This window comes from Meriones unguiculatus, chromosome 4 (assembly GCF_030254825.1).
Source record: "Meriones unguiculatus strain TT.TT164.6M chromosome 4, Bangor_MerUng_6.1, whole genome shotgun sequence".
Taxonomy (NCBI): domain Eukaryota; kingdom Metazoa; phylum Chordata; class Mammalia; order Rodentia; family Muridae; genus Meriones; species Meriones unguiculatus.
Genome location: NC_083352.1, coordinates 123,045,717 through 123,067,895, shown reverse-complemented (window position 1 = coordinate 123,067,895; position 22,179 = coordinate 123,045,717). Strand labels below are relative to the sequence as shown.

General features: G+C 44.5%; 1 protein-coding gene and 1 long non-coding RNA gene across 9 annotated transcripts in view; one reads left to right on the top strand and one right to left on the bottom strand.

The window, feature by feature from the left end:
• Cep250 (centrosomal protein 250) overlaps window positions 1–22,179 on the top strand; it is a 51,599-nt gene that overhangs the window by 19,629 nt on the left and 9,791 nt on the right. For all 7 annotated transcript variants that reach the window (XM_021640499.2, XM_060382983.1, XM_060382981.1 and 4 more), the window contains 14 exons: window positions 600–746; window positions 1,529–1,759; window positions 2,941–3,134; window positions 3,353–3,480; window positions 3,665–3,834; window positions 5,623–5,790; window positions 6,177–6,311; window positions 7,598–7,720; window positions 9,346–9,479; window positions 10,970–11,108; window positions 11,739–12,081; window positions 13,061–13,182; window positions 19,356–19,476; window positions 21,907–22,028. In XM_021640499.2, coding sequence (XP_021496174.1) covers window positions 600–746; window positions 1,529–1,759; window positions 2,941–3,134; window positions 3,353–3,480; window positions 3,665–3,834; window positions 5,623–5,790; window positions 6,177–6,311; window positions 7,598–7,720; window positions 9,346–9,479; window positions 10,970–11,108; window positions 11,739–12,081; window positions 13,061–13,182; window positions 19,356–19,476; window positions 21,907–22,028 — 2,277 coding nt within the window. The remainder of the gene's footprint in view (window positions 1–599; window positions 747–1,528; window positions 1,760–2,940; window positions 3,135–3,352; window positions 3,481–3,664; window positions 3,835–5,622; window positions 5,791–6,176; window positions 6,312–7,597; window positions 7,721–9,345; window positions 9,480–10,969; window positions 11,109–11,738; window positions 12,082–13,060; window positions 13,183–19,355; window positions 19,477–21,906; window positions 22,029–22,179) is intronic.
• On the bottom strand, window positions 743–5,961 carry LOC132653754 (uncharacterized). Of its 2 annotated transcripts, none has more exons than XR_009591613.1 (3): window positions 5,852–5,961; window positions 1,359–1,738; window positions 743–875 (listed from the first exon to the last, which is right to left on the bottom strand). It is a non-coding gene; the product is annotated as an uncharacterized LOC132653754 (long non-coding RNA). The 2 variants fall into 2 exon arrangements; XR_009591614.1 differs by lacking the exon at window positions 5,852–5,961 and adding an exon at window positions 2,912–3,019.

The following is a 22,179-nucleotide window of genomic DNA, read 5'->3' as shown; positions in this document are numbered from 1 at the left end:
CCCTGTCTTGAAAAAAAACAAAACAATATATGTGTTTTAAAATAAATATATATAATATAAATATGTATTATATATATATTTTAATGTAATGGCTTTTCAGCTCTGGAACCACATTCAGCACCCTTTGCCATCTGCCTCAAACTGTTTCTGGCCTGCCCTTCCCAAGCTCTCCCTCACTCCAGGTATCTTTTGCTCTTGCCACAAGGAATCAGCTGTATTCTCAGGTCATCTTCCTTCATGATGCTGACACATGGCATACACTTTCTTCTCCCCTTGACTCCCAAGAACTATCTCTGTCAGTATTCCACTGTCAGCTCTCTCCCAAGCATTTGAATTGATGCCTTCTTTGAGTTTTTCGGTTGCACTGACAGTTTCTGTAGTGTCGTGACAATTGTAATTGTTTGCAAGTCTCTCTGTGTGTCTATGCTGTGAGCACCTGTCCCATACATGAATGAGTGAATGGAAACTTGTTTAGAATGCAAGGGAAGAGATAGAGTGATATTTTACAAATAAAAAAGCAGGTATTGGGAGTGTGTACAAATTACTGTTCCAGGAAAACTCAAAGCAGGAAACTTTACCTTTTTTTTTTTTTTTTTAAGGCAGAACAGTCCATTTCAGATCTGTCAGGTTCTGAGAACAACCTGAAGGCAGAGGTAGCTGATCTTCGAGCTGCAACTGTCAAGCTTGGGGCCTTAAATGAGGCTTTGGCTTTAGATAAAGTTGGGCTGAACCAGCAGCTTCTCCAGGTGAGCAAAGATGTGATTCCCAGGACAGGGCTGGTCCATATCTGAGGGTTAGCCGTTTGTGGGCAAAGCCGATGCTTTAATAGGGAGTCCTCAGTGGATAGGCAAAGGCAGGTCCACTCCCAGCTGTAGCTGAATGAGCAAGAGAGACGTTACAATGTAAAGGAGAGCAAAGGGTTAGCCCTAAGCACTGTAATTCCCCTCCCGTGGACCTGCAGCAAAACCTATGAGCTATAGATACATCAGGACTAGGGAAGGGCCCAGGTTCCTGGGAGCCAAACTAAGTGTTTCATCTTATGGGGTGAGGCAGATCTGCTGAAAAGCCCAAGTACCCCCAAAATCATTTCTGTTGGTTAAAAATTCAACCTGTCGTTTTAGTAGGAAAAACTTGTAGATGCCCTGACACCCAGAAACGTCTCTACTTCATTATTCAGGATATTTTGTCTGTTTTGCCTTGATTTTTTGAGACAGTGTTTCATGCTGCCAAGGCTGTCCTCCTGATCCTAGATCACCTCCCAAGTGCTGGGGTGCAGGCATGCACCACCACCTGGTGGTGTTCTGAACCCTTTGAAAGCAAGAGCCTGCCTTTTTATCTCTACCCAACATCAGGCTCACCTAGTGCGAGAGTACAGGCTCCAGGTCACATGAGCGGAGCGCCCCCTTCTCCTGAAAGCAGCCCTGTGTTCAGCTGTAGGTGGGTTTCAGTGGCAGCACTTGAGAAGCTCGTGGGAACTCCAGCTGGTTACCTTGGCTGCCCTGCACTCCCTTCTCTTTCTGGCCAGCAGCTGGAGCAGGAGAACCAGGCCCTGTGCAGCAGAGCGGAGGCGGCAGAGCAGCTGAGAAGTGCTTTGCAGGTGGACCTGGCAGAGGCAGAGACGAGCAGGGAAGCCTTGTGGGAAAAGAAAACTTACCTGGAGGCTCAGCTGCACAGGGCAGAGCAGACTGGCGCTGAGCTACAGGCAGAACTGAAGGGCGTCCGAGAAGAGAAGGACGAACTTAAAGAGAAATTAAGTGAGGTGAGAGGACAAATTACTAGTGTCGCTTGCAGTGTGTTACATGCTCATTGTGAGCAGAAAAGACTCAGAATGCAAAAGTCTTACTGCTCAGGAGTAACTTAGTGTAAGTGACGTTTCTCTTCCTGCTGCTTCAAAGAGTTTCTATTGGAGTCTTCACTGACTCCCCACTTCCTAGTCCTCTGTGTTCCTCCTGTACTCTCTGCTAGCACTTCATACTTAGTTCAAACACCTACAATTTTCCTGCTGAGACTATTTTTTGTATATCCTTTTTTAAAAAAGCCTTCCTTCCTTCCTTCCTTCCTTCCTTCCTTCCTTCCTTCCTTCCTTCCTTCCTTCCTTCCTTTCTCCCTTTATTCATTTATTTACTTATTTATTTATTTTGGACTTTTGAGAGAGTCTAACTTTGCAGCCTTAAGTGGCCTGGACTTCACTCTGTAGACTAGGCTGTCCTCAGACTTTACCATGCTCCTCCTATCTCTGCCTCCTGAGTGCTGAGATTATAGCCACTGCCTACAGTATCTTTCTGTCTGTTTGCTTTTTGAAAGGGCATCACTCACAGTTTAAGGGGATGTGGTTAGTCATAGTGGAGAGCGCGTGGCAGCAGATGTCTCTGGTGGCCTGATCACATCTTAGCCCCCAGGAGGCAGAAAGGGGAGTGCGCTATTCCTCTGAACTTCTTCCTGTTGTCCTTTTTATTGAATCTGAGACTCCAGCTCATGAGATGGTGCTGTCACAATCAGGTGCTTTTCCCTCCTCCCTAAAACCTCCCCAGAAACATCCTCATAGACACCCAGAGGGCTGCCTCCTGCATGATTCTAAATCACCAAGTTGACAATGAACTTAATCATGACAGTCATGCTTTCCTACCAAACCTCTCATTGCCTAATGCTTAAACATAACCCATTCTTAGAGGCCCTTCTCAGGTTATTAGCCACTTTCTTGGTGTATACATGGGTCCTGCTGTCCAGCACAGTGTCTTGGTCATAGGAGAGCATTCTTTCTGGCCTGGGGGACTCTTGATTGATTGAGGAAATAAATAAACGGTAGGTATTCCTGAGTCAGCAATGCTCAGAGCTCACAGTGCTGAGTTCATGATCTCTAAAGAGTCATTGGCCCTGACTTGATGGTAGTAGCCCTGGCATTCTGCCTTACCTGGTAGTTCATCCATTTCTCTCCCTCAGGCACATCACCAGCAAGAAACAGCTGCAGCTCAACTAGAGCAGCTGTGTCAGGATGCAGAACGACAGGAAGAAACACTTGCTAGAGCAGTCCAGGAGAAGGAGGCCCTTGTTCGGGAGAAGGCAGCTCTCGAGGTGCGCCTGCAGGCTGTGGAGCGGGGCCGACAGGACCTTGCCGAACAAGTTCTGGGCCTCAGGTAGGGTCCACACTTAGTTCAGCCAAGCACAGAGAGCTTTGCAAGGCCAAGGGTAGCTAAGCTAAGGTCTCTAAGTGCATGCATTCTGAATGAGTTGTAGACATGAAATTGCCCCATAACTTCTCTGAGTAGCCTGTACTTAGAACCCAGGCCCTCTTAAGAAAGGGAAGTAACGGCCTTGACGGGTTAGAACTCTTCCTGATTCCTAAACCTTATAGGTCAGCCAAGGAACAACTGGAGAGCAATCTGTTTGAGGCCCAGCAGCAAAATTCCATGATAGAGGTCACCAAGGGGCAGCTGGAGGTCCAAATTCAAACTATTACCCAAGCCAAAGAAGTAATTCAAGGTGAGAGGCCATCTGGAATGGGGCGCACTGTATTCCTTGGAGATGTTAACAGCCAAGAAGGCAGTGGGAAGCTTTCATGAGCTGGGGCCTCTGGGATGAAAGTTGCTCATGAGGTGGTGGGCAGGGAGAGTATTACTAAAGGAGTGGGGCACAAGCTCAGAGACCACCTTGCCTGACATCCTAGGGGAGGTGAAATGCCTGAAGCTGGAACTGGATGCTGAGAGGAGCTGGGCAGAGCAAGAGCGGGATGCAGTTGCCAGGCAGCTAGCCCAAGCTGAACAAGAAGGGAAAGCAGCTCTGGGGCGACAGAAGGTGGCCCATGAGGAGGAGGTGAACAGGCTCCAAGAGAAATGGGTAGGTGGTATGTGTGGCTGGGATAGGAGAGGCAGGCATGGCCTCCCTTCCAGGAGTCTGGCTCCTACTGCCGCTTGGTCCATTATTGTTGCTAGAAGATGGGAATTTGATCACCAAGGTATGAAATCCAGTTTAATGATCATCAATCCCAGAATGCCTGTCTCTGTTTCTACTTTGTTATTTAAGACAAGGTATCTCTTTGTAGCCTAGTGGGCTTCAGACTCCAACAGCTTATAGCTCCTGGAATAGTGTGACTTCTGTATTTATAAGCTGGTATGTTTTGCTTGTTTACTTGCTTAGTGTTTATAAATAATTAAGCCCTGGCAGAGCGAAACTATAATCTCGGCATTCAGGAGTAGGCTTGTGAGTTCAAGGCTACAAATATGTTACAAAGGGAAAAACCTTTCTCAAAATGCAAAGAGACTTCCAGGCATGATGGCACATGCCTTTTTTTTCTTTAATGATTTATTCTTATTTTATGTGCATTAGTGTTTTGCCCGCATGTTTGTCTGCATGACGGTGTCAGATCCCCTGGAACTGGAGCTACAGACAGTTGTGAGCTGCCACGTGGGTGCTAGGAATTGAACCCCGGTCCTCTGGAAGAGTAGCCAGTGCTCTTAACCACTGAGCCAGCTCCCAGCACATGCCTGTTAATCCCTACACTTGGGAAGCAGAGGCAGACAGGTCTCTATGAGCTTGAAGCCAGCCTGGTTTACAGAGAAAGTTCTAGGACAGCCAGGAGTATACAGAGAAACTTTGGGGCGGCGGGGGGACAGGATTGTTTCTTCTGCCTTCTAACTACTTAATTAAATTTTTTGTCTCTATTTTTATTTTAGACACAGGTAGATTTATTTTATGCTATTTTTATGACTTTATGTCCATGAGAAACCTACAGTAGCTACACTCCTAAAGAAAAGTATGGCACTTGCATGGACAAGGGCTTAATATCTAATGTCGGTCTGACTAAGGCAGATACAGGTGCTTATAGAACAGAGCATGTGTACATCCCGTAAAACACTTTTCTAAGCCAGGCATGGTGGTGCGCCTGCCTTTAATTCCAACACTTTGTAAGCAGAGGCAAGTGGATCTCTGTGAGTTCAATGCCAACCTCTATTTAGTGGTCGTAAAGCTGATTCAGCAGCTGCTTTTGCTTTCTGAGCCATCTTGCTGGCCCAGAATGTAACACTTTTAATAGTAAAATATTTTGCTTATAGTCTAACTAGCAGTAATAGACTATTACTTCCTGTTTGACATTACAGAATTACCTCTCTGGGGGCCATACATTCATATGGAGCAAACCGCTTAATTTTTGTTTCAGATTCATTTGTTTGTATTCAAAATGTTAAGATTCTATTTACAAAGCTTTTCCTTGTTTTGTTTGTTTGTTTGTTTGTTTTGTTTTTTTCAAAATGTTTGTTTTGTTTTTTAAGACAAGGTTTCTCTGTGCCCCTGCTGTCCTGGAACTCACTCTGTAGACCAGTCAGTCTGGCCTCACACTCAGAGATCCACCTGCCTCTGCTTCCCAAGTGCTGGGATTAAAGGTGTGTACCACTATGCCCAGTTTGTACACTTTTTTTTTTTTTTTTTAATAAATCTCACTTAACTCTTAAATTCTAGTAAGACAGATGAGGCAGGGATTGTTAACCCTCCCTTGAGAAATGATTCAGCAGGCTTAGAGCTGTGCCCAAGTCACAGTGAAGCAGTGGAGAGATTGGAATTCCAGCCAAGCTCTCCTGCCTCTTCTGCTCACTCAATGGTTTAATGGTGTGGTTTCCTTCATATGGTCAGGAGAAAGAGCGCTCCTTGCTTCAGCAGGAGCTGGATAAGACCTTGGAGACTCTAGAAAGGGAGAGGACAGAGCTGGAAATGAAACTGAGGGAGCAACAGGCAGAAACTGAAGCTATCCGTGCACAGAGGGAAGAGGACCGAGCTCAGGCTGACAGCGCCCTGTACCACGTAAGCAGCCTGGAGTATGAGACCCCCATGAGCTTTGATTCCCCAGTCTTTTTCCACTTACTTTTCCATTCCAAAGAGCTAGGCTCAGAGGCTTCCTGAAGAGAGTGTAGCTGCTTTGCCGCTTGTGAGTGGGCTAATATGCAGTTAGCTGCAAGCAGGCAGTATGTCATACTTCCTGAGGGAGGGCCAACACTTACCACATCCTGTCAGCTTGCAAACCAGTGGCAATCTTTGCACTTCCTGGTTCTAAGAAATGGTCTAGACTTTCCTTTGCCCTCAGCCCCTCATCCTATTTGTTGGAAGTACTTTGAGCAGGTGTAATGGCTTCCCGGGTGAGCGTGACAACCCAGAGCTATGAAGCCCTTGCCCTTCCTGCCCTAACACAGATGCAGCTAGAGACAGAGAAGGAGAGAGTGTCCCTCCTGGAGACACTGTTGCAGACCCAGAAGGAACTGGCAGATGCCAGTCAACAGCTGGAAAGGCTGAGGCAAGACATGAAGACTCAGAAGTTAAAGGAACAGGTATGGAGGGTGTTCCTTCTGCTTCCACCTCCTCAGGGCAGGGATTACAGCTGTGGACGGAACACCTAGTTTTATGTATTGTTCGGGACTGAACCTCAGAGCTTCGCGGATGCTAGGAGGCAGCAGTTTTTAGTTATTGCTAAGTTGCATTTACTTCTTCTGTGTACATGCATGTGCACATGGCCTGTGAGAGTCAACCTGTGGGAGTTGGTTTTTCCTTTCAACCATATAGGACCCTGGAATTGACCAGGTCATCACACTTGGCAGCAAGCACCTTCCCTGAGGATAATGTTTGAAGGACATGTTAGGCATAGGATTTCACTGTCATCGGTCCCTGCAACAGACAGAAAGAGGCTTAGGAAACTGAAGGACAAAAGGAGGTGTGTGGCTCTAGTGTGATAAACTCAGGGTTGAGTGCAGGAGATAGGGGCAAGGGTGAAGAGCCATACAAGGAGCTTGGGGGTTTGTTTGAGGCCTGTGGAAACCTGGTGAATGCTATTTTAAGAGGAGGGGAAACACATGATTTTTTTTTTAAAGATTCACTTATTTTTATGTTGCATCTATGAACGTTTGGCTTGCCTGTGTTTATATACATCGTGTGCGTGCCTGGTATCTGGAGAGGCCAGCAGAGGCATTACAGACCATTGTGAACCACCATGTGGGTGCTGGGAACTGAACCTGGGTATTCTGCGAGAGCAAAGAGCAGCAAGCTCTCTTAACTGCCAACCATTTCTCCAGCCCCCATGATGTATGATTTTATGTATCTAAATATTTATTTTTTAATTATTGTTATTATCTTTTTGTGGTTCTGGGGATCAAACCTGGAGCCTTGTACATTTTAGGCAAAAATTCAAATACTAAATTAGCATGGCAGCCTAGAATTTTTGTTTGTTTGTTTGTTTGTTTTTTGAGGTAGGGACTCTATTTTGTAGTTCCTACCTGCATTTGCCACTGTAGAGCTGGGATTAAAGGTGTGTGCCGCCATGCCCGGCCAGGGTATCTTTTTAATGCAGTACTTGACCAAGTGGAGCTGTTTGCATGTGTATATGCAATCAGGTAGAAGCCGGGACATGCTCAGGAGGCTGTTAGGTGGTCTCGCTAATGTACTAACTCTTGGACTTGTCCAGAAAGGTTGCCCGAGTCCATGCAGTCATGTGGAAGGAGGGGAAATAGGGTCTGAGGATAAAGGGGGAAGCAGCCAATTACTGCTTCAGCTTTTTCAAAAGAAACAGGAGCTAGCCCTTGTGGAAGCTTTTCTGTACTCACTGATTTCTCTTCCTCTGTAGGAAACCACAGGCATGCTGCAGAGTCAGCTTCGGGGGGCACAGCAGGAGCTGAAGGAGGCAGCCCAGCAACACAGGGACGAGCTTGATGCCTTCCAGAAGGACAAGACAGACCTGCAGAAGCAGGTCCCTCCTTTCTACCTGCCCCACAGCCCTTGAAGTACAGCCAGGCCTTCCTCCTCCCTTCTGCAGACAAGGCATCCTGCTTCATGAGCTCAGAAGGACAGGGAGAGGCCACAGAAACACGAGCTGAGCTGAAGGGTACTCAGAGCTGAGAATGTGCGTCTCAGAGTTCTGGGATTGTATTATTAGCCCTTCTTCTCCACAGAGTCTACCAATGGCCACTTGAAAACATTGGGAAGACACTGTACTGTGAAAGCACAGACTTTTTCTTGTTCTCTAAATAATATATAACAACTGTTCACGTGGAATTTACATTAGGTACTGTTTACATTGGATCAGTTTTGTTAATATGAGATGATTTAAAGTGAATGTGAATAGGTTATATTCAAATACTGTATAATTTAATCTCAGCACTTAAGAGGTTTAGGCTGGAGGACTTGATTTTGAAGTCAACTAAGCTGCAGAGTGGGATTCTGTCTTTAAAACAAGAACAGGCTGGGAAGATGGCGTGGCTGATAAAGTACCTGCCGCACATTCATAAGGGTCTGAATTCAGAATTCCAGTCCCCACAGGAAAAGCTAAGGCCAGTAATACTAGGGCTGAAGAGCCAGAGGCAGGAGGATCCCTGGAGTTCACTGGTCAGCTAGTCTTGTTAAAGGTAAACACTGGGTTTAGGGAGAAAAAGACCCTGGCTCAAAAAAAAGAGGAAAAAAACAAGTAGAGAATGATAGAGGAGGACATGTATCAACCTGTGACCTACATATGCACACACGTTTGCACTTACATATGCACACACACAAACATATGTACACCATATATACATGAAAAAATACAACTTGCGGCTTATAAAAGCATCTGCAAATTTTGATAGCCAGTGAGATGTGTTCTGGGCTGTGACAGCTGTCACCTGTTTGTCTGGAGTCATCATAAGCTGACTTAGGCAAGCCATTTGCGGTTGTTTTCCTGCCCTCACCTAAATCTCATGTCCATATACCAGATGCTTTTTCTTCTCAGAGTGTGTGTCTGTGTGTGTGGTCACTGTGGTCTTGCCCATCACTCGACCTTTTGGGATAACTGTACTCAGTTAATTAAGATTTTTGTTTGTGTCTGACTTTATGTAGCATTTGTAAGGCTTTGAAGCAGTAATTAGCAATAAATGGTTTCCCCCTTTATCCTCAGACCCTATTTCCCCTCCTTCCACATGACTGCATGGACTCAGCCAACCTTTTTGGACAAGCCCAAAAGTTAGTAAATTAGCTCTATGTATACGTGCACACACTTGTTAAGTAAGACAGTTCAGAATCCAGGCTGGAGAGATGGCTCAGCAGTACATTAAAGACAGAAAGAAAGAAAAAGAAGATAGCTCAGAATCAGCTCTTATAAATTGCTGAGCTGACCTCCACAAACATGTCACGGCATGCAGTCAAGTGTGTATACATTCACATAAATGGATAAACTAGTAAATGTAAAAAAGAAAACAAAATAGCATAGCGACTAGTGAAACCCAGAACTGTGGAGGCAGCCACTGACCAGCACAGCTGACAGGAGCCTAACGCCCTAGGCTAGCAGCACCTTCCCACTTGGGCCCCTGGGCTTTGCCCTCTCAGCCTCATGCTCTTCACTTCCAGGTAGAGGACTTGAAGTCTCAGCTGATAACCCAGGATGACTCCCAGAGGATGGTGAAACAAGAGATTCAAGAGAAAGTGAAGGAGGCTCAAGAATGTAGCCGGATTCAGAAGGAACTGGAGAAAGAGAAAGCCAGGTAGGCTAGACAGCCAGAGGGGTGGCTCTTGCCTTCTCCACAGCAGTCACCATGGCATTGACTGTCCTGTGAGTGGTTGCCTCAGCTTTCATGGGTCAGTCTGGGGTATATATGTAGCCCTCTGGAGTGGACATGGCCTGTGCTTCACATCTTATACTTAATTCATTGTGTAAGTACTTAGAGAAGACCATTCGTACACCATTTCCTTATGGCAATAGAAGTTATATTCTGTGTGGAATTTTTTTTTCTGTGTGGAAATTTTTAATCAATTCCTTAAAACATTACAGATTATTACACATGCTGTAGAAGCGAGAGAGAGAGAGAGAGAGAGAGAGAGAGTAGGGAAAGTCTCTCCCGGAAAGTTGCCTTTGAATGGAATGCTAAGCTGAGTGAGAAAACCTGTCTGGAAAAACCATAAAGGAATGAATGAATAAACAAATAAAAGAAATAAACTGAACGCTAGGGTTAAGTATGCTTGCTGCCAAGCCTGCCAACCTGAGTTCCATCTCCAGGAGCCACATGATGGAGAGAACCCACCCCTGAAGATTGTCCTCTGACCTCCACATGCCCCCTCCACACACAGGAAATAAAATAAACTGAATGCTGAAAGATGAAGTGGAACCATCCATGCAAAGGACAGGAGTTCTGTTCAGTGAGAGATTTCATGCTCAGAAGCCCTGAGGCAGATGGAAGCATGCAGTGTGTGGTGATGCCCAGAGTGTGGGGTTCACACTGCTGTTAGCTGTTGTTTGCTAAAGCCCATACCAAGGAGCTTCTGGTTACACTCAGTAGGAATCTGCAAGGATTTCAAGTAAGGAAATCAACATAATCTAGTGTCTGCTGTGTCAGAAGGGCTATGACCTGAAGCACCTGAGCATGAGCCCTTCAGAAAGGGGAGCAGCATACACTCAGTGTCCTAGGAGTGTGAGAAGGGATGGTTCTAGTGACCCTGAGTCCTAAAGACAGGTTAGGAGGCTGGTGGAGGTGTCCAGATGAGAGGTAGCAAGACTGGGCTGTGGTAAGTCATAGGGAAAGGAAGAAGAGGGGGTTACGCCTCAACTGTAGTGATAGAGTGGATGTGGGTAGGATGAAGGGGGAATGGAAATAGTCCTGGCTTCCATACTGTGACACTCTAGCTGAAGGAGCCTTTCACAGAGCCAGGGGACAGTGAGAGATGATTGGGTGTAAAACTGAGGGCACAGGGACAAGAAATTTGGATATAGTGAATTTGAAATGTGTGTGTGTGTGTGTGTGTGTGTGTGTGTGTGTGTGTGTGTGTAATTTATCAGAGAAGAATAAATTTGAGCTGAAATGAGTCCTCATATGTATGAAATCCCTAAAAGTGTTAGTAGGTGTTCAGTAATAGTAGTTTTTACTGTGACCCTATAGTCACCATTATTGTTTGTTTTAATACAATGTTCTGATTCGTCAGGTGAGGCATACTATCTCATTCCCCAAGAGGGTGACCCACCTCTCTGACCTGTTTTCAGCCTGGCTCTGTCACTGGTGGAAAAGGAAGAAAGAATCCTTGTTTTACAAGAAGCTGACTCTGCTAGACAGCAGGAGTTGGGCTCCTTGCGGCAGGACGTACAGGAGGCCCAGGAGGGGCAGAGAGAGCTCAGTCTACAGGTACACCCATTATACCTGAGCCCCACTCTCTGTTGAGGCTGCTCTTACATGGGCTAGTTAATTGTTTTCGTCCTAAGAATGGGATAGGTTGGGACCTCAGCATCCCTGGTAGTAGGGGAAACCCAGGGCTGGGCAGCCAGAGGCTTGGGGACCTGTCCCAGGGATGAAAACGTCCCCCAGACATCCTGAACAGAGTGTTCAAAGAGTGGCCGTATGGGCCCGATTCATGAAGTCACCTGTAAATATGCAGTATCCGGTTGGCAAAGTGCAGCAGGGGAACTTGGAAGCCATCAAGAAACACCTCAGATCAGAAACACCAGCAAGTGGACCTTACTACTCAATTGGCTTATGCTGAGACCCAGACCTGAGCCTGGAGGAGAGATGGAGTTAGGAAGGAGAGTTAGACAGTGTCAGGGCTGTGGGTCTGCCTACTAGTCTTCATGAAGTTTGACTAGGTTCATGTCAGGGTTCAGGTTAGAGTTCTAATCACAGCAGGAGCTGGCAAATCCACCTGCCTGGGCAGCAGGGTCAGGGCCTGTTAGTGTAGCCTGGTCCCCTGTTGGTCACCTCCCGTTGTCAGAACAACTCATTTCAGGACCCTTGCTCAAGGAGTCTCCTTGCTCCTGGCAGGTGGAACTACTGAGGCAGGAGGTGAAGGAGAAGGAGGCTGACTTCGTGGCCCAGGAAGCACAGCTGCTGAGGGAGCTGGAGGCCTCACGGATCACCGAGCAGCAGCTTAGAGCTTCCTTGTGGTCCCAGGAGGCCAAGGCAACCCAGCTGCAGCTGCAGCTGCGCAACACCGAGAGCCAGCTAGAGTTACTGGCCGCAGAACAGCAGCCGGAGAAGCAGGCCCAGGCCCAGCTGGCTAGCCTCCACTCTGTTCTGCAGCAGGCCCTGGGGTCTGCATGTGAGAGCCGACCTGAGCTGACAGGCGGGGGCGACTCTGCTCCCACCCGATGGGACCCTGAGCCAGGTGAGGACACCAGATGAGAGCTAAGTCTTTTGGGCCAAGGCTGGGGGCGAAGGGAAGGGACTGTAGTTCCTCTTGTGAAATGGCAGCAAGGTTAAGACCACAGACACTGCAGGTCACAGTTTGAACACCAGTCTGTCAACTTGCTTTTTCTTGACTATAAAAGGAAAGTCCTACCTTAGAATTTTTCTAAGGAGATTACAAACATAAAGAGCCAGGCCAAATGTGGGGCTCCTGCCTGTAACCCCAGCACTCAGGCACTGTAGGATACTCCACCAGACCAAGCTACAAGTGAGATGCTGGGCATAATGGTACCTGCTTGAAGTGGGAGCTGGAGCAGGAGAATGAGTGCACAGCCATCCTCAAGTGCATAGTAAATTCCAGGCCAGCCTGAACTACATAAATCCTGTCTTTTAAAAAATAAAAACAGGGCTGGAGAGATGGCTCAGAGCTTAAGAGTACTGCCTGCTCTTTCAGAGGGCGTGAGTTCAATTCCCAGCAACCACATGGTGGCTCATAACCATCTCTAATGAAATCTGGTGCCCTCTTCTGGCATTCAGGTGTACATGCAGGCAGAACATTTTATACACAATAAAATAAATAAATATTAAAAATAATAAAGATAAGCAGCCAGTGATGGCGCACGCCTGTAATCCCAGCACTCTCGAGGCAGAGGCAGGTGGATCTCTTTGAGTTCGAGGCCAGCCTGGTCTATAGAGTGAGTTCCAGGACAGCCAGGGCCACACAGAGAGACCCTGTTTTGAAAAACCATAAAAAAATAAATTGAAGAAGATAAAAAATTTTGCAGCTTGTACGTGAAAGCATAGCAGCCTGCAGCCAGCATTATCCAATAGGAAGTGTATGGATGAAGCACAGAAGGATCCCTTGGAGGAGGGGAGCTGGTGGGAACATCAAGGCTCTGTCTTGGGGGAACACCTGCTGCTTACTGCGGCAGCCAGGTGAGAAGACTTTTCCTCCTCAGACCAGAACGGAGCTAGGAGACTCTTCAAAAGAGGGTCCCTCCTGACGGCGCTGTCAGCTGAGGCTGTGGGACTGGCTCTCCAGAAGCTTCATAGAGACCTGTGGAAGGCCCAGCAGACCCGGGTATGTTCTCTGCCCTCCCTTCTCTCGCCTTCCTCTGCGGTGCTGAAAACAGACTGGGGACATGGAGGAAGAGGGTCAAGGGATACTCCTCCTGAGCTCTGCCTGTTGTTCTCCTGTATCGCTTACTGTCCTGCAAACAAAACTAAAGCATTTGGATTTCCTGGGCCTGGTTTTCACTTGAAAAGTAGGGCAGCTAATGCTCCCCTTCCTCTGCCACCCCCACCATCACCCACCACTCCACACCCCATTGCTGTGACGAGGAGTCTTGAAGGAGTGCTGTGAACTGGAAACCCTTCATTACAACATAGGGGTTTGGTTTTGTTATTCCCTCTCATTCAAGAATGTGTTCTTAGTACTGAGTCCTCCCAGGAAAGTCAGATTAGCTGGGGGCATGGACATTTGAAGTACTGTTTACAAGAACATTCTAAGCTTAAGACTAAGGTAGTTCCACCTCATTCTGCACCTGCCAGTCAGTACTGAGGGCTGCCAGCGCAGTAGCCACTCAGCTGGTGATGCCGAAAGGTAAGGATCCAGCCTGTCTTCAAGAAGCCCTTCTATGGTGAAGCCCGAGCTGCGCTCTGTTAGTGGAACTGACAGAAGTGACTGGTTCAGACACAGCGAGAGCCCTGCTGGAACTGGGCAGTGTCAGGAGGAGGAGGCGACTGTGGTCTGAACTGGGCGTAGGCTTTTGTGAGCTCAGGAGGCTGAGGCAGGAGGATTGAGAATATGAGACCAGCCTAAGTTATATACTGAGACCATGTTTTCCCCTCTCCCAAACCTACCCCCCCGACTCCCCAGGAAAATAAATGTGAGGATTTGGGCAGATACCAGGTGTGGGGCCTTGAATGTCTGTAGTCCAGGGCTTGGGAGGGGGAGGCAGGGTAGTGATGAGTTGAAGACCAGCCTAGGTATTTGAGGTTGGCTGAGGCTGTAGGACTGGCTCTCCAGTATACGGTCAGCCTGGGGTGCATGAGACTGTCTGAAATACAAACGTGCCACGGACTGGCCCAAGTGGGATGAGTTTGCCAGGGACCTTCCAGGGGGCGTATTTCCAGAAAAATCATATCCCCCGCCCTGTAGCTTATACTACTATGGCGACACTGGCGTGGGTGTAGCATCTCCCCCTTTCTTGTTTTTAAGACGCAATTTAAACAAATCTCGCTCTACAGTGCGGATGGAGCGGAGCAGTAATTTAAAAAGACAAGGAAACAGGAGCACAACCAATAAAAATAATAAAATTAGGGCTCCTATCATCACTAAATAATGAATCCAATTCAAAGGATTTAAATTTCTAATTTCTGACTCTAAATCAGAAGCTAAAGAACTCAAACTTGCTTTATCCAAATGAGCCTTGCTAATAGCTGCTATATTCTTTTGCAAACTATCTAAATTATGAGTAATATCCATATCTTTTTAAACTCCTTGTAAATGATTTTTTACCTTTTTTATTGGTCAGAAGCATTGTATGGTAAAGGCGTAACACAATTATATGAGAAGGCAGCATGGCATCGAGTTTCCATCCTCGTCCTAATATTAACCATATCTTGTCCCAAGACTAAATTACTTACTCCAAAGCATTTATCTTTAAATTTTAACTTTTTATCTATATGAATAGAAGGAAACCCATTAAGGGTCCCAAAATTGAGGGAAGGAGGATGGTGAACCAAGGAGAGGTTAAAAACCAATTATAAAACCAACTTTTTTTTTTTTTTAAGCCATATTGTCCCCTACTATCCAATTATAATCTGTATAAAAGCAGCATTTCTTCTTAAGGGCAGCACATAAGCAGTCATCTTGACTGGAGGGATCTTCTTTGACATTATCATCATTGTCAGGAGAAAACTCCTCATCTACTTGTTGCATCAGGTACTCCAGTAGCCATTAAGTTGTATTCTTTTTCCTCCCGTGAAAGAAACACAGACAGCTCCTCGTTCCCATATGAGTATAGGGTCGGGTCTATGTCATTAATTTATTAAAGGATTTTTTTAAATTTTACTTTAGCAAAAGTTTTTTTGGCTTTTATATGCCAAAATCTATTTGCTGTAAATTTACCATGTTTATCCAAATTTTTTAGAAAATTTAGGTGTCTAGGGGAGTGGTTCCCCCTTTTTTGTTTTTTGTAGATAAATTTTAATTATTTAGTGGGCATGCTCTAGCATGCCTTGTCCTAGAGGATAGCAAGGTATTTTAATTATATGAGAAACTTCTTAAAACTGTTGATAAATCTTTTAAAAGATTTGTAAATATATTTTTTTACTCCATTGTCAGTTTTAAATTGTTTAGGTACTTTTAGAACATTAAAAGCCTATAGCCAATGAGCAATAACATTTTTTGCAATTTCTCCTGGTTGAGGAGTGGCAAAAAATGAATCCAGAATAGGTATTAATGTAAATATGTATATATTTTAATTTTTTAAATTTAGGATATGAGCAATATTTATTTGTTAAATCTGATTTGGAACCAGTCCTTTAGGACTGACTCCCAAATGAGAAACGGGCTGAAATTGAGGATAAGTACTGCAGGCCTCAACTTTACTATGTATTTATTTTTTAGTCAGCCCAAAATATTAAGATTTAACTTATAGTCTCTATCCTAGAAAGGAAAGAGCTATATATGTGTATTATCTGTTTAAAAATTATTTATTAAAACTTTAAAACATAGTTAATATTATAAATAACTCTGCTATTTGTATAGATATGTTAGACACTGAAATAGGCATTTTTTATAAGCAACATCAGATCTCATTATAGATGGTTTTGAGCCACCATGTAGTTGCTAAGGATTGAACTCAGGACCTTTGGATGAGCAGCCAGTAATCCAACGGCTGAGCCATCATTAGCTCTCTCTGTGACTCTGTCATAATAAGCTTATATATGTTAAAATATTACATTTATTAAATCTCTGGCAAGTCTGAGAGCCAGTATATTTATTAAAACTTTGTTTACCTTTATTGTTTGTTTTAAACTGCATCCTATAAAATAGGATGTTATAATTTTTAATTTTAGCATATTTTTTAGATGTATGTTTTAGAACCATCCACATAATAAAATATAGTACAAAACAATTTTAAACTGTATGAATTATTTTAGCCATACCAAACCTATTAGCCAGAATTTTTCCCCTTAAAAGAGCATAAGAAAACATTTTGTAATAAAGAACCATCAGCCTTTTAAATGAAGTACAACATACTTTATAGTTTTTGTTTTTTTTTTTTAAATTATACTTACCCTTTGGCTTTTTATGCATACATAAACCTTTTGTAACATCTTATGTACCTTTAGGTTTTTAGGGTTTTTGTTTTTGCTTTTTGTTTTTTGATGGTTTAACCAAACATTTTTGCTTTAGACAAGCTATTTATTTTTTTAATATCTCTTGTTTATTTATTTTTTTAAACAACAAAAAAACTCCCATCAAAATTTTTTTTTAATTTTTTAAAGGGTTTGGAAACTGCTTTAAGTTTTTTGTTAGACTGCCCATGAATTATTGCTTAAAATACTTAGTAAGTCTTAAAATGCTTTATAGAATTTAACTCTAATGGTCCAGAACCAAACTTAGAGGTGCTAATTTAAACTGTCTCATGTCCAAAAATATTAATATCGTCAGTCAGATTTTAAAATATCGTCAATTGAAGTCCAGAGATAAAGATATACACACATAAAGACACAACACAAAAATCCAACATTTCCCCTTGGAATAACCAGAATACCCAGATTAGGGGAGGAATTAAGGGCTCCTCTTTTAGAAACTGGGGCGTCCCCCAGATAGATTGGAAACTCTCCAAGTTTTTTAGACCTCGCAAGCAAAACAAAATCAAAGATCAAAAACAAATAGCCAGCATATAAAAACAAAACACAGAGACAAAGACAAAATAACCGCGGTACTGCTTTTTAAACATATATACAGAGCATAACCATAATTTTAAAAGTCAGAACTAGAAAAACTCAGAATTTATCAGTGGACACAATTTAATTTTTAAAACTAGAAGTGGCTCCATCCCTCTGGTTTGTGAGAGCTGGCTGAAGCTGACACTGGCTGAAGCCAGTGGGAGGGGGTGTGGTAAATTGCTGCTCCAACTGCCCTGCTGGCAGTGGCAGGTCTCAGGCCGATAATTAACCCCTCCATGCCATGAGGTAAAGTCCCTAGGACAGAGGTGGAGATTAGGGATACTCCATCCCATGATAAGGGGATTGTATCTTTATTTACTGAGAAGTCCAGACCAGCACCTCCTGGAGTGGCTCTAGGCAAATCATGGATAGTAAATTTTGGAGCTTTAGGATTGAGTAAATTTCCCAGTTTTACACTTTTTGTCCTCTCTTTCTGCTTTGGGGCTGAGAAGCTGTCTTTGATCTAGTTTTTTGTTTTGTTTTTTGACTTTTTTTTCTTTTTTTCCTGTTAGAGCAGTTTTATTTTTGTGGAACTTGGATTTATATTTATTTTTTCAATGTTTTCCCTTTTTACACCAGGGACAGATACCAGGAGTAGGACCTTTTTTTTTTACCTCTCCTGTTTATCTTCTCTTGGACATATCTTTTGTATATGCCCCGTCCTTCCACATTTAAAACATGTGGGCTTGGAGGAGTCTCTTTTTTTCTCCTCCATAAGTTTTCTTAACATTGGCGCTGAACGTCTGACCCTTCCTGACTCCAGCATATGTCATGTCTTGCACAACTGCTGGTGAGGCATCCATACAAGCCTGCTTTGACTCAGATTGCCCCATGTTTGATTACTTGTCTATAACTGACCTCCTTGTCAGCGGACCTGTAGTATCCTGACGAGAGCCTTACTGTGCCTTGATAAAAGAAAAGAAAGAGAAGAGAAAGTTACCTGTCCCAGGTCCCTGTTCGGGCGCCACCTGCCACGGACCAGCCCAGTCGGGCTCCCGTCATCCGAGGGAGAACAAGGCTTTAGACAGGAAGACACGGTTTCGGCGAAGAATTGACAGACAGAGACACCTTGATGGTTTTGACTCTGCTGCAACTTTACTGAAATTAAGCTAGTATTTTTATAATGTTTCACAAAAGGCACCTTAAAATTGGCATACTTCCCAGAACATTCAGACTTTTACCAAGAATACAAAGTTTACATTTTAACTCAAAATGCAGTCAAACATAAAGCAGTACCTACAAGTAATCTTGGCCTAAAAACTTTTTGATCAGAGCAAACAAAGGAAAAGAAACCTCAAATATAGTTTCATTATTGCTAACCAGTGAAGAGGAAAGTCAGAAGCTAAGTCAGATGCCTGCCAAAGTCCCTCTCTATATCAAAATTTAACTACACCTTTGTTAACCCTCCTCCCATATGTCCTGCCCAAGATTTATGATCTTCCTTAGAAACAAGGCACTGAAGGGAGGGGGAAACTCCCGCCAGCTGCACCTCTCATGCTATTATTTCTTAAGAAGGAGCCTATTATTATTTTACTATTCTTAATGCCTATTAATACTAAATCTAATTTATTAATTTTCTTAAACTTATTATTTTTATTAAAGCCTTTAACAATCTACTAATAATAAATTTCTGTATAAAGTTAGTTGTGCTGTTTTAGGTGTCACAGAGAAAGAGCAAAGAATTCATTATTCCAGCCCCAGAGCCACAACTGAAGAAGCGTAGAAATCTCAAAACACGTAGAAATCTCAAAACACGTCTCTTTTCCAAGTGGGATGAGTTTGCCAGGGACCTTCCAGGGGGCGTATTTCCGGAGAAATCATATCCCCCGCCCTGTAGCTTATGCTACTATGGCAACACTGGCGTGGGTGTAGCACAAACGCATAGGTTCGAGGGGCTTCCCAGCGACCACCAGGTTCACCCCCTTCAGGGAACTAGATGCATGAGGGTTGGGAGCAGAGCTTCTCAACCTGTGGATTTCGATGCCTTTGAGGGGTCAAATGACCTTTTCACGGGGGTCATCTAAGACCATTGGAAAACACAGACATTTACGTTATGATTCATAACAGCAAAATTGCAGTTATGAATTAGCAACAAAAATAATTTTAGGGTTGGGGGGTCACCACAGCATGAGGAAAAGGGTGTAAAGGGTTGTGGCATTAGGAAGGTTGAGAACTGCTGGTTTAGACTAGGGTCATAATGGCAGAGACTACAGAGTAAGGACAGGGTCTGAGCTCCTGTGGGATAACTTTGCACAAAGCTCCAGCTCCGCTCCACCCTTCCTTTCCCAGGATGACCTAAGGGACCAGATCCAGAAGCTGGCCCAGCGCCTGGTGGACACGGAGGCCCAGAAGAGCCAGGTCCACTCGGAGCTGCAGGACCTACAGAGAGAGCTCGCACAGAGCCAAGAAGGTGAGGAGCTCAGGTGAGCGGGGAGGCTGAATGGAGGCAAACGTGGCCAAACGATCAGAGAGCAGCTAAGCCTGTAAGGGGCGGGGCCTCTTGAAATTTTTTCCCACTTTGCTTGGCTTTTGTGGGTCATCCTGGAGGAAGAAGTTAGAAGGAACAGATTTGGAAAACTGATAGTTGTTTTCTGGGCTGCTCTTAGTCTCTTCAGGGAGTTTTTGTTTTTGTTTTTAAAATAATTAATAATATTTTATGTGCATTAGTGTGAAGGTGTCAGATGCTTTGGAATTGGGGTTACAGACAGTTGTGAGCTGTGTGTGGGTGCTGGGAATTGAACTCAAAGTCCTTTGGAAGAGCAGACAGTGCTCTTAACCACTGAGCCATCTCTCCAGTCCTGTTTGTTTTTTAGTATTTTTTTTATTATTTCATGTTTTACAATTTATTCATTTTATATCCCAATTGTAGCCCCCTCCCTCAACTCATCCCGGTCTCGCCCTCCTATCCACTTCCCCTAGTCCACTGAAAAGGAGAGTTCTCCCCTGCCATCTGCTTTTAGTTTATCAAGTCTCATCGGGACTGCCTGGATCCTCTTCCTCTGTGGCCTGGCAAGGCTGCATCACCAGGGAGGGAAGTGATCAAAGAACAGCCCCTGCCCCCTTACTCGGGAGCCCACATGGAGAATGAGCTGCCTATCAGCTACATCTGAGCAGGGAGTCTAGGTCTTTTCCATGCATGGTCCTTGGTTGGTGCATCAGTCTCTGCAGGACCCCCTGGGCTCAGATTATTTAATTTATTTACCTGCCCTTGATTCAGCTTTGGTAGGTGGAATTGATCAAGAAAATTGTCCATTTCATTTAGATTTTTCAAATTTTGTGGCATATAGGCTTTTGAAGTAAGACCTAACGTAAGATTGTTTGCATTTCCTCGGTATCTGTTGTTATGTCCCCCTTTTCATTTCTGATTTTGCTGATTTGGATAGTGTGTCTCTGCCTTTTAGTTGGTTTTCCTAAGGGTTTGTCTATTTTGTTGATTTTTCTCAAAGAAACAGCTTTTGGTTTCATTGATTCTTAGACTTGTTCTCTTTGTTTCTAGTTTATTGATTTTCAGCCCTGAGTTTGATTATTTCCAGCTGTCTGCTCCTCTTGGGCGTGTCTGCTTTTTTTTTCTAGGGCTTTCAGGTGTGTGGTTAAGTTGCTTGTATGAGATGTTTCCAATTTCTTTATGAAGGCACTTAGTGCTGTGAGCTTTCCTCTTAGCACTACTTTCAATGTGTCCCATAAGTTTGGGTAAGTTGTGCCTTCATTTTCATTAAATTCTAGAAGATCTTTAATTTCTTTATTTCTTCCCTGACTCAGCTGTCACTGAGTAGAGAGTTGTTCAGTTTCCGTGTGTGTAGGCTTTTTGTTATTTTTGTTGTTGTTGATGTCCAGCTTTAGTCCATGGTGGTTTGATAGGATACAAGGGATTATTTCAATCTTCTTGTGTCTGTTGAGGCTTGGTTTGTGACCAACTATATGAGTTATTTTGGAGAAAGTTCCATGTGTTGCTGAGAAGAAGGTAAGTTCTTTTGTGTTTGTGTAAAAAGTTCTGTAGATATGTTTTTAAAAATGCATTTATTTAGGGTGAGTGTGTGTGCTGCACATATGCACCACAGCGCACATGGAGGTCAGAGGACAGTTTGTGGAAATCAGGTGGCTTTTGTTTTTTTGTTTGTTTGTTTTTGTTTTTGTTTTTTAAGCACAAAATCCTAGCAACCCTAGGCCAGAACTATCAGAACATAAATTATCATTTACCCATGATTTTTATCATTTCCCATTATACCCTCAAAATTAGCCTTTGAGGACAGAAGGATTATAAACTTACTGTGAGAAAGGCCACGAAGGGGAATGAGGAAGAAGATACTGTCATGTACCTCTGCCAAAAGCTTAGGGGGTGGTGACCACTTGAAAACGTAAGGAGCCTCTAGATTGCTCCCTTTCTTCTGCTGCAGCAGGAAAAGGCCAGCTTGGGTGGGTTGGAGCCTTAAAGGCGTTTGAAGGTTCCGTGAGATCCGCACAAAGAGCTGGCTCTGGGGCGTCTTCAGATTTCAGGGCTTCTGGGCCTCCTGCAAACTCATAATTTGGGGGCACAGGGACCCTGCTGTCAGCTAGCTCTCATCTGGAGAGCTGATCTGGGGAGCTTGGGTGATCAGGATGAGCAAGTGTTAGGATGATGATTAGCAGGCTGGGCTGGGCCAGGGCTGGCAGCAGACACAGTTGTGAGGCTGGAAGCAGCTGCTGGCAGGTGGATGGCCCAGGGCACTAGCTGTAATTCTGTCCTCCTTGGCCTGGTTCCCCTTTGATTCTGACCCCTCTCCTCCACCTGCCTCTGCCTGCACCTGTGCTCTCCCACCTGTGACCATGCACCTGACTCCCAATATCTCTGTTCTTTTCAAAGAGAAGTCCAGGTGGGAAGGGAAACAGAACTCCCTGGAGTCTGAGCTAAAGGACTTGCATGAGACTGTGGCATCCTTGCAGAGTCGCCTGCAGCAGGCAGAGATGCAGAAAATGGAAGCTCAGGTAAAGTGCTGGTCTGGGAAAGGTGCCTCAGGAGTGCTGCTTAGAGTTCAGGCCCACCTTGGCCTGTGCTCATACATGGCTTCCTTCAGCGAGTCCCACGGTTCTCCTGGCTCTTCCACATTCCCGTTTTTAAGGTCATACTGTTGTTCCT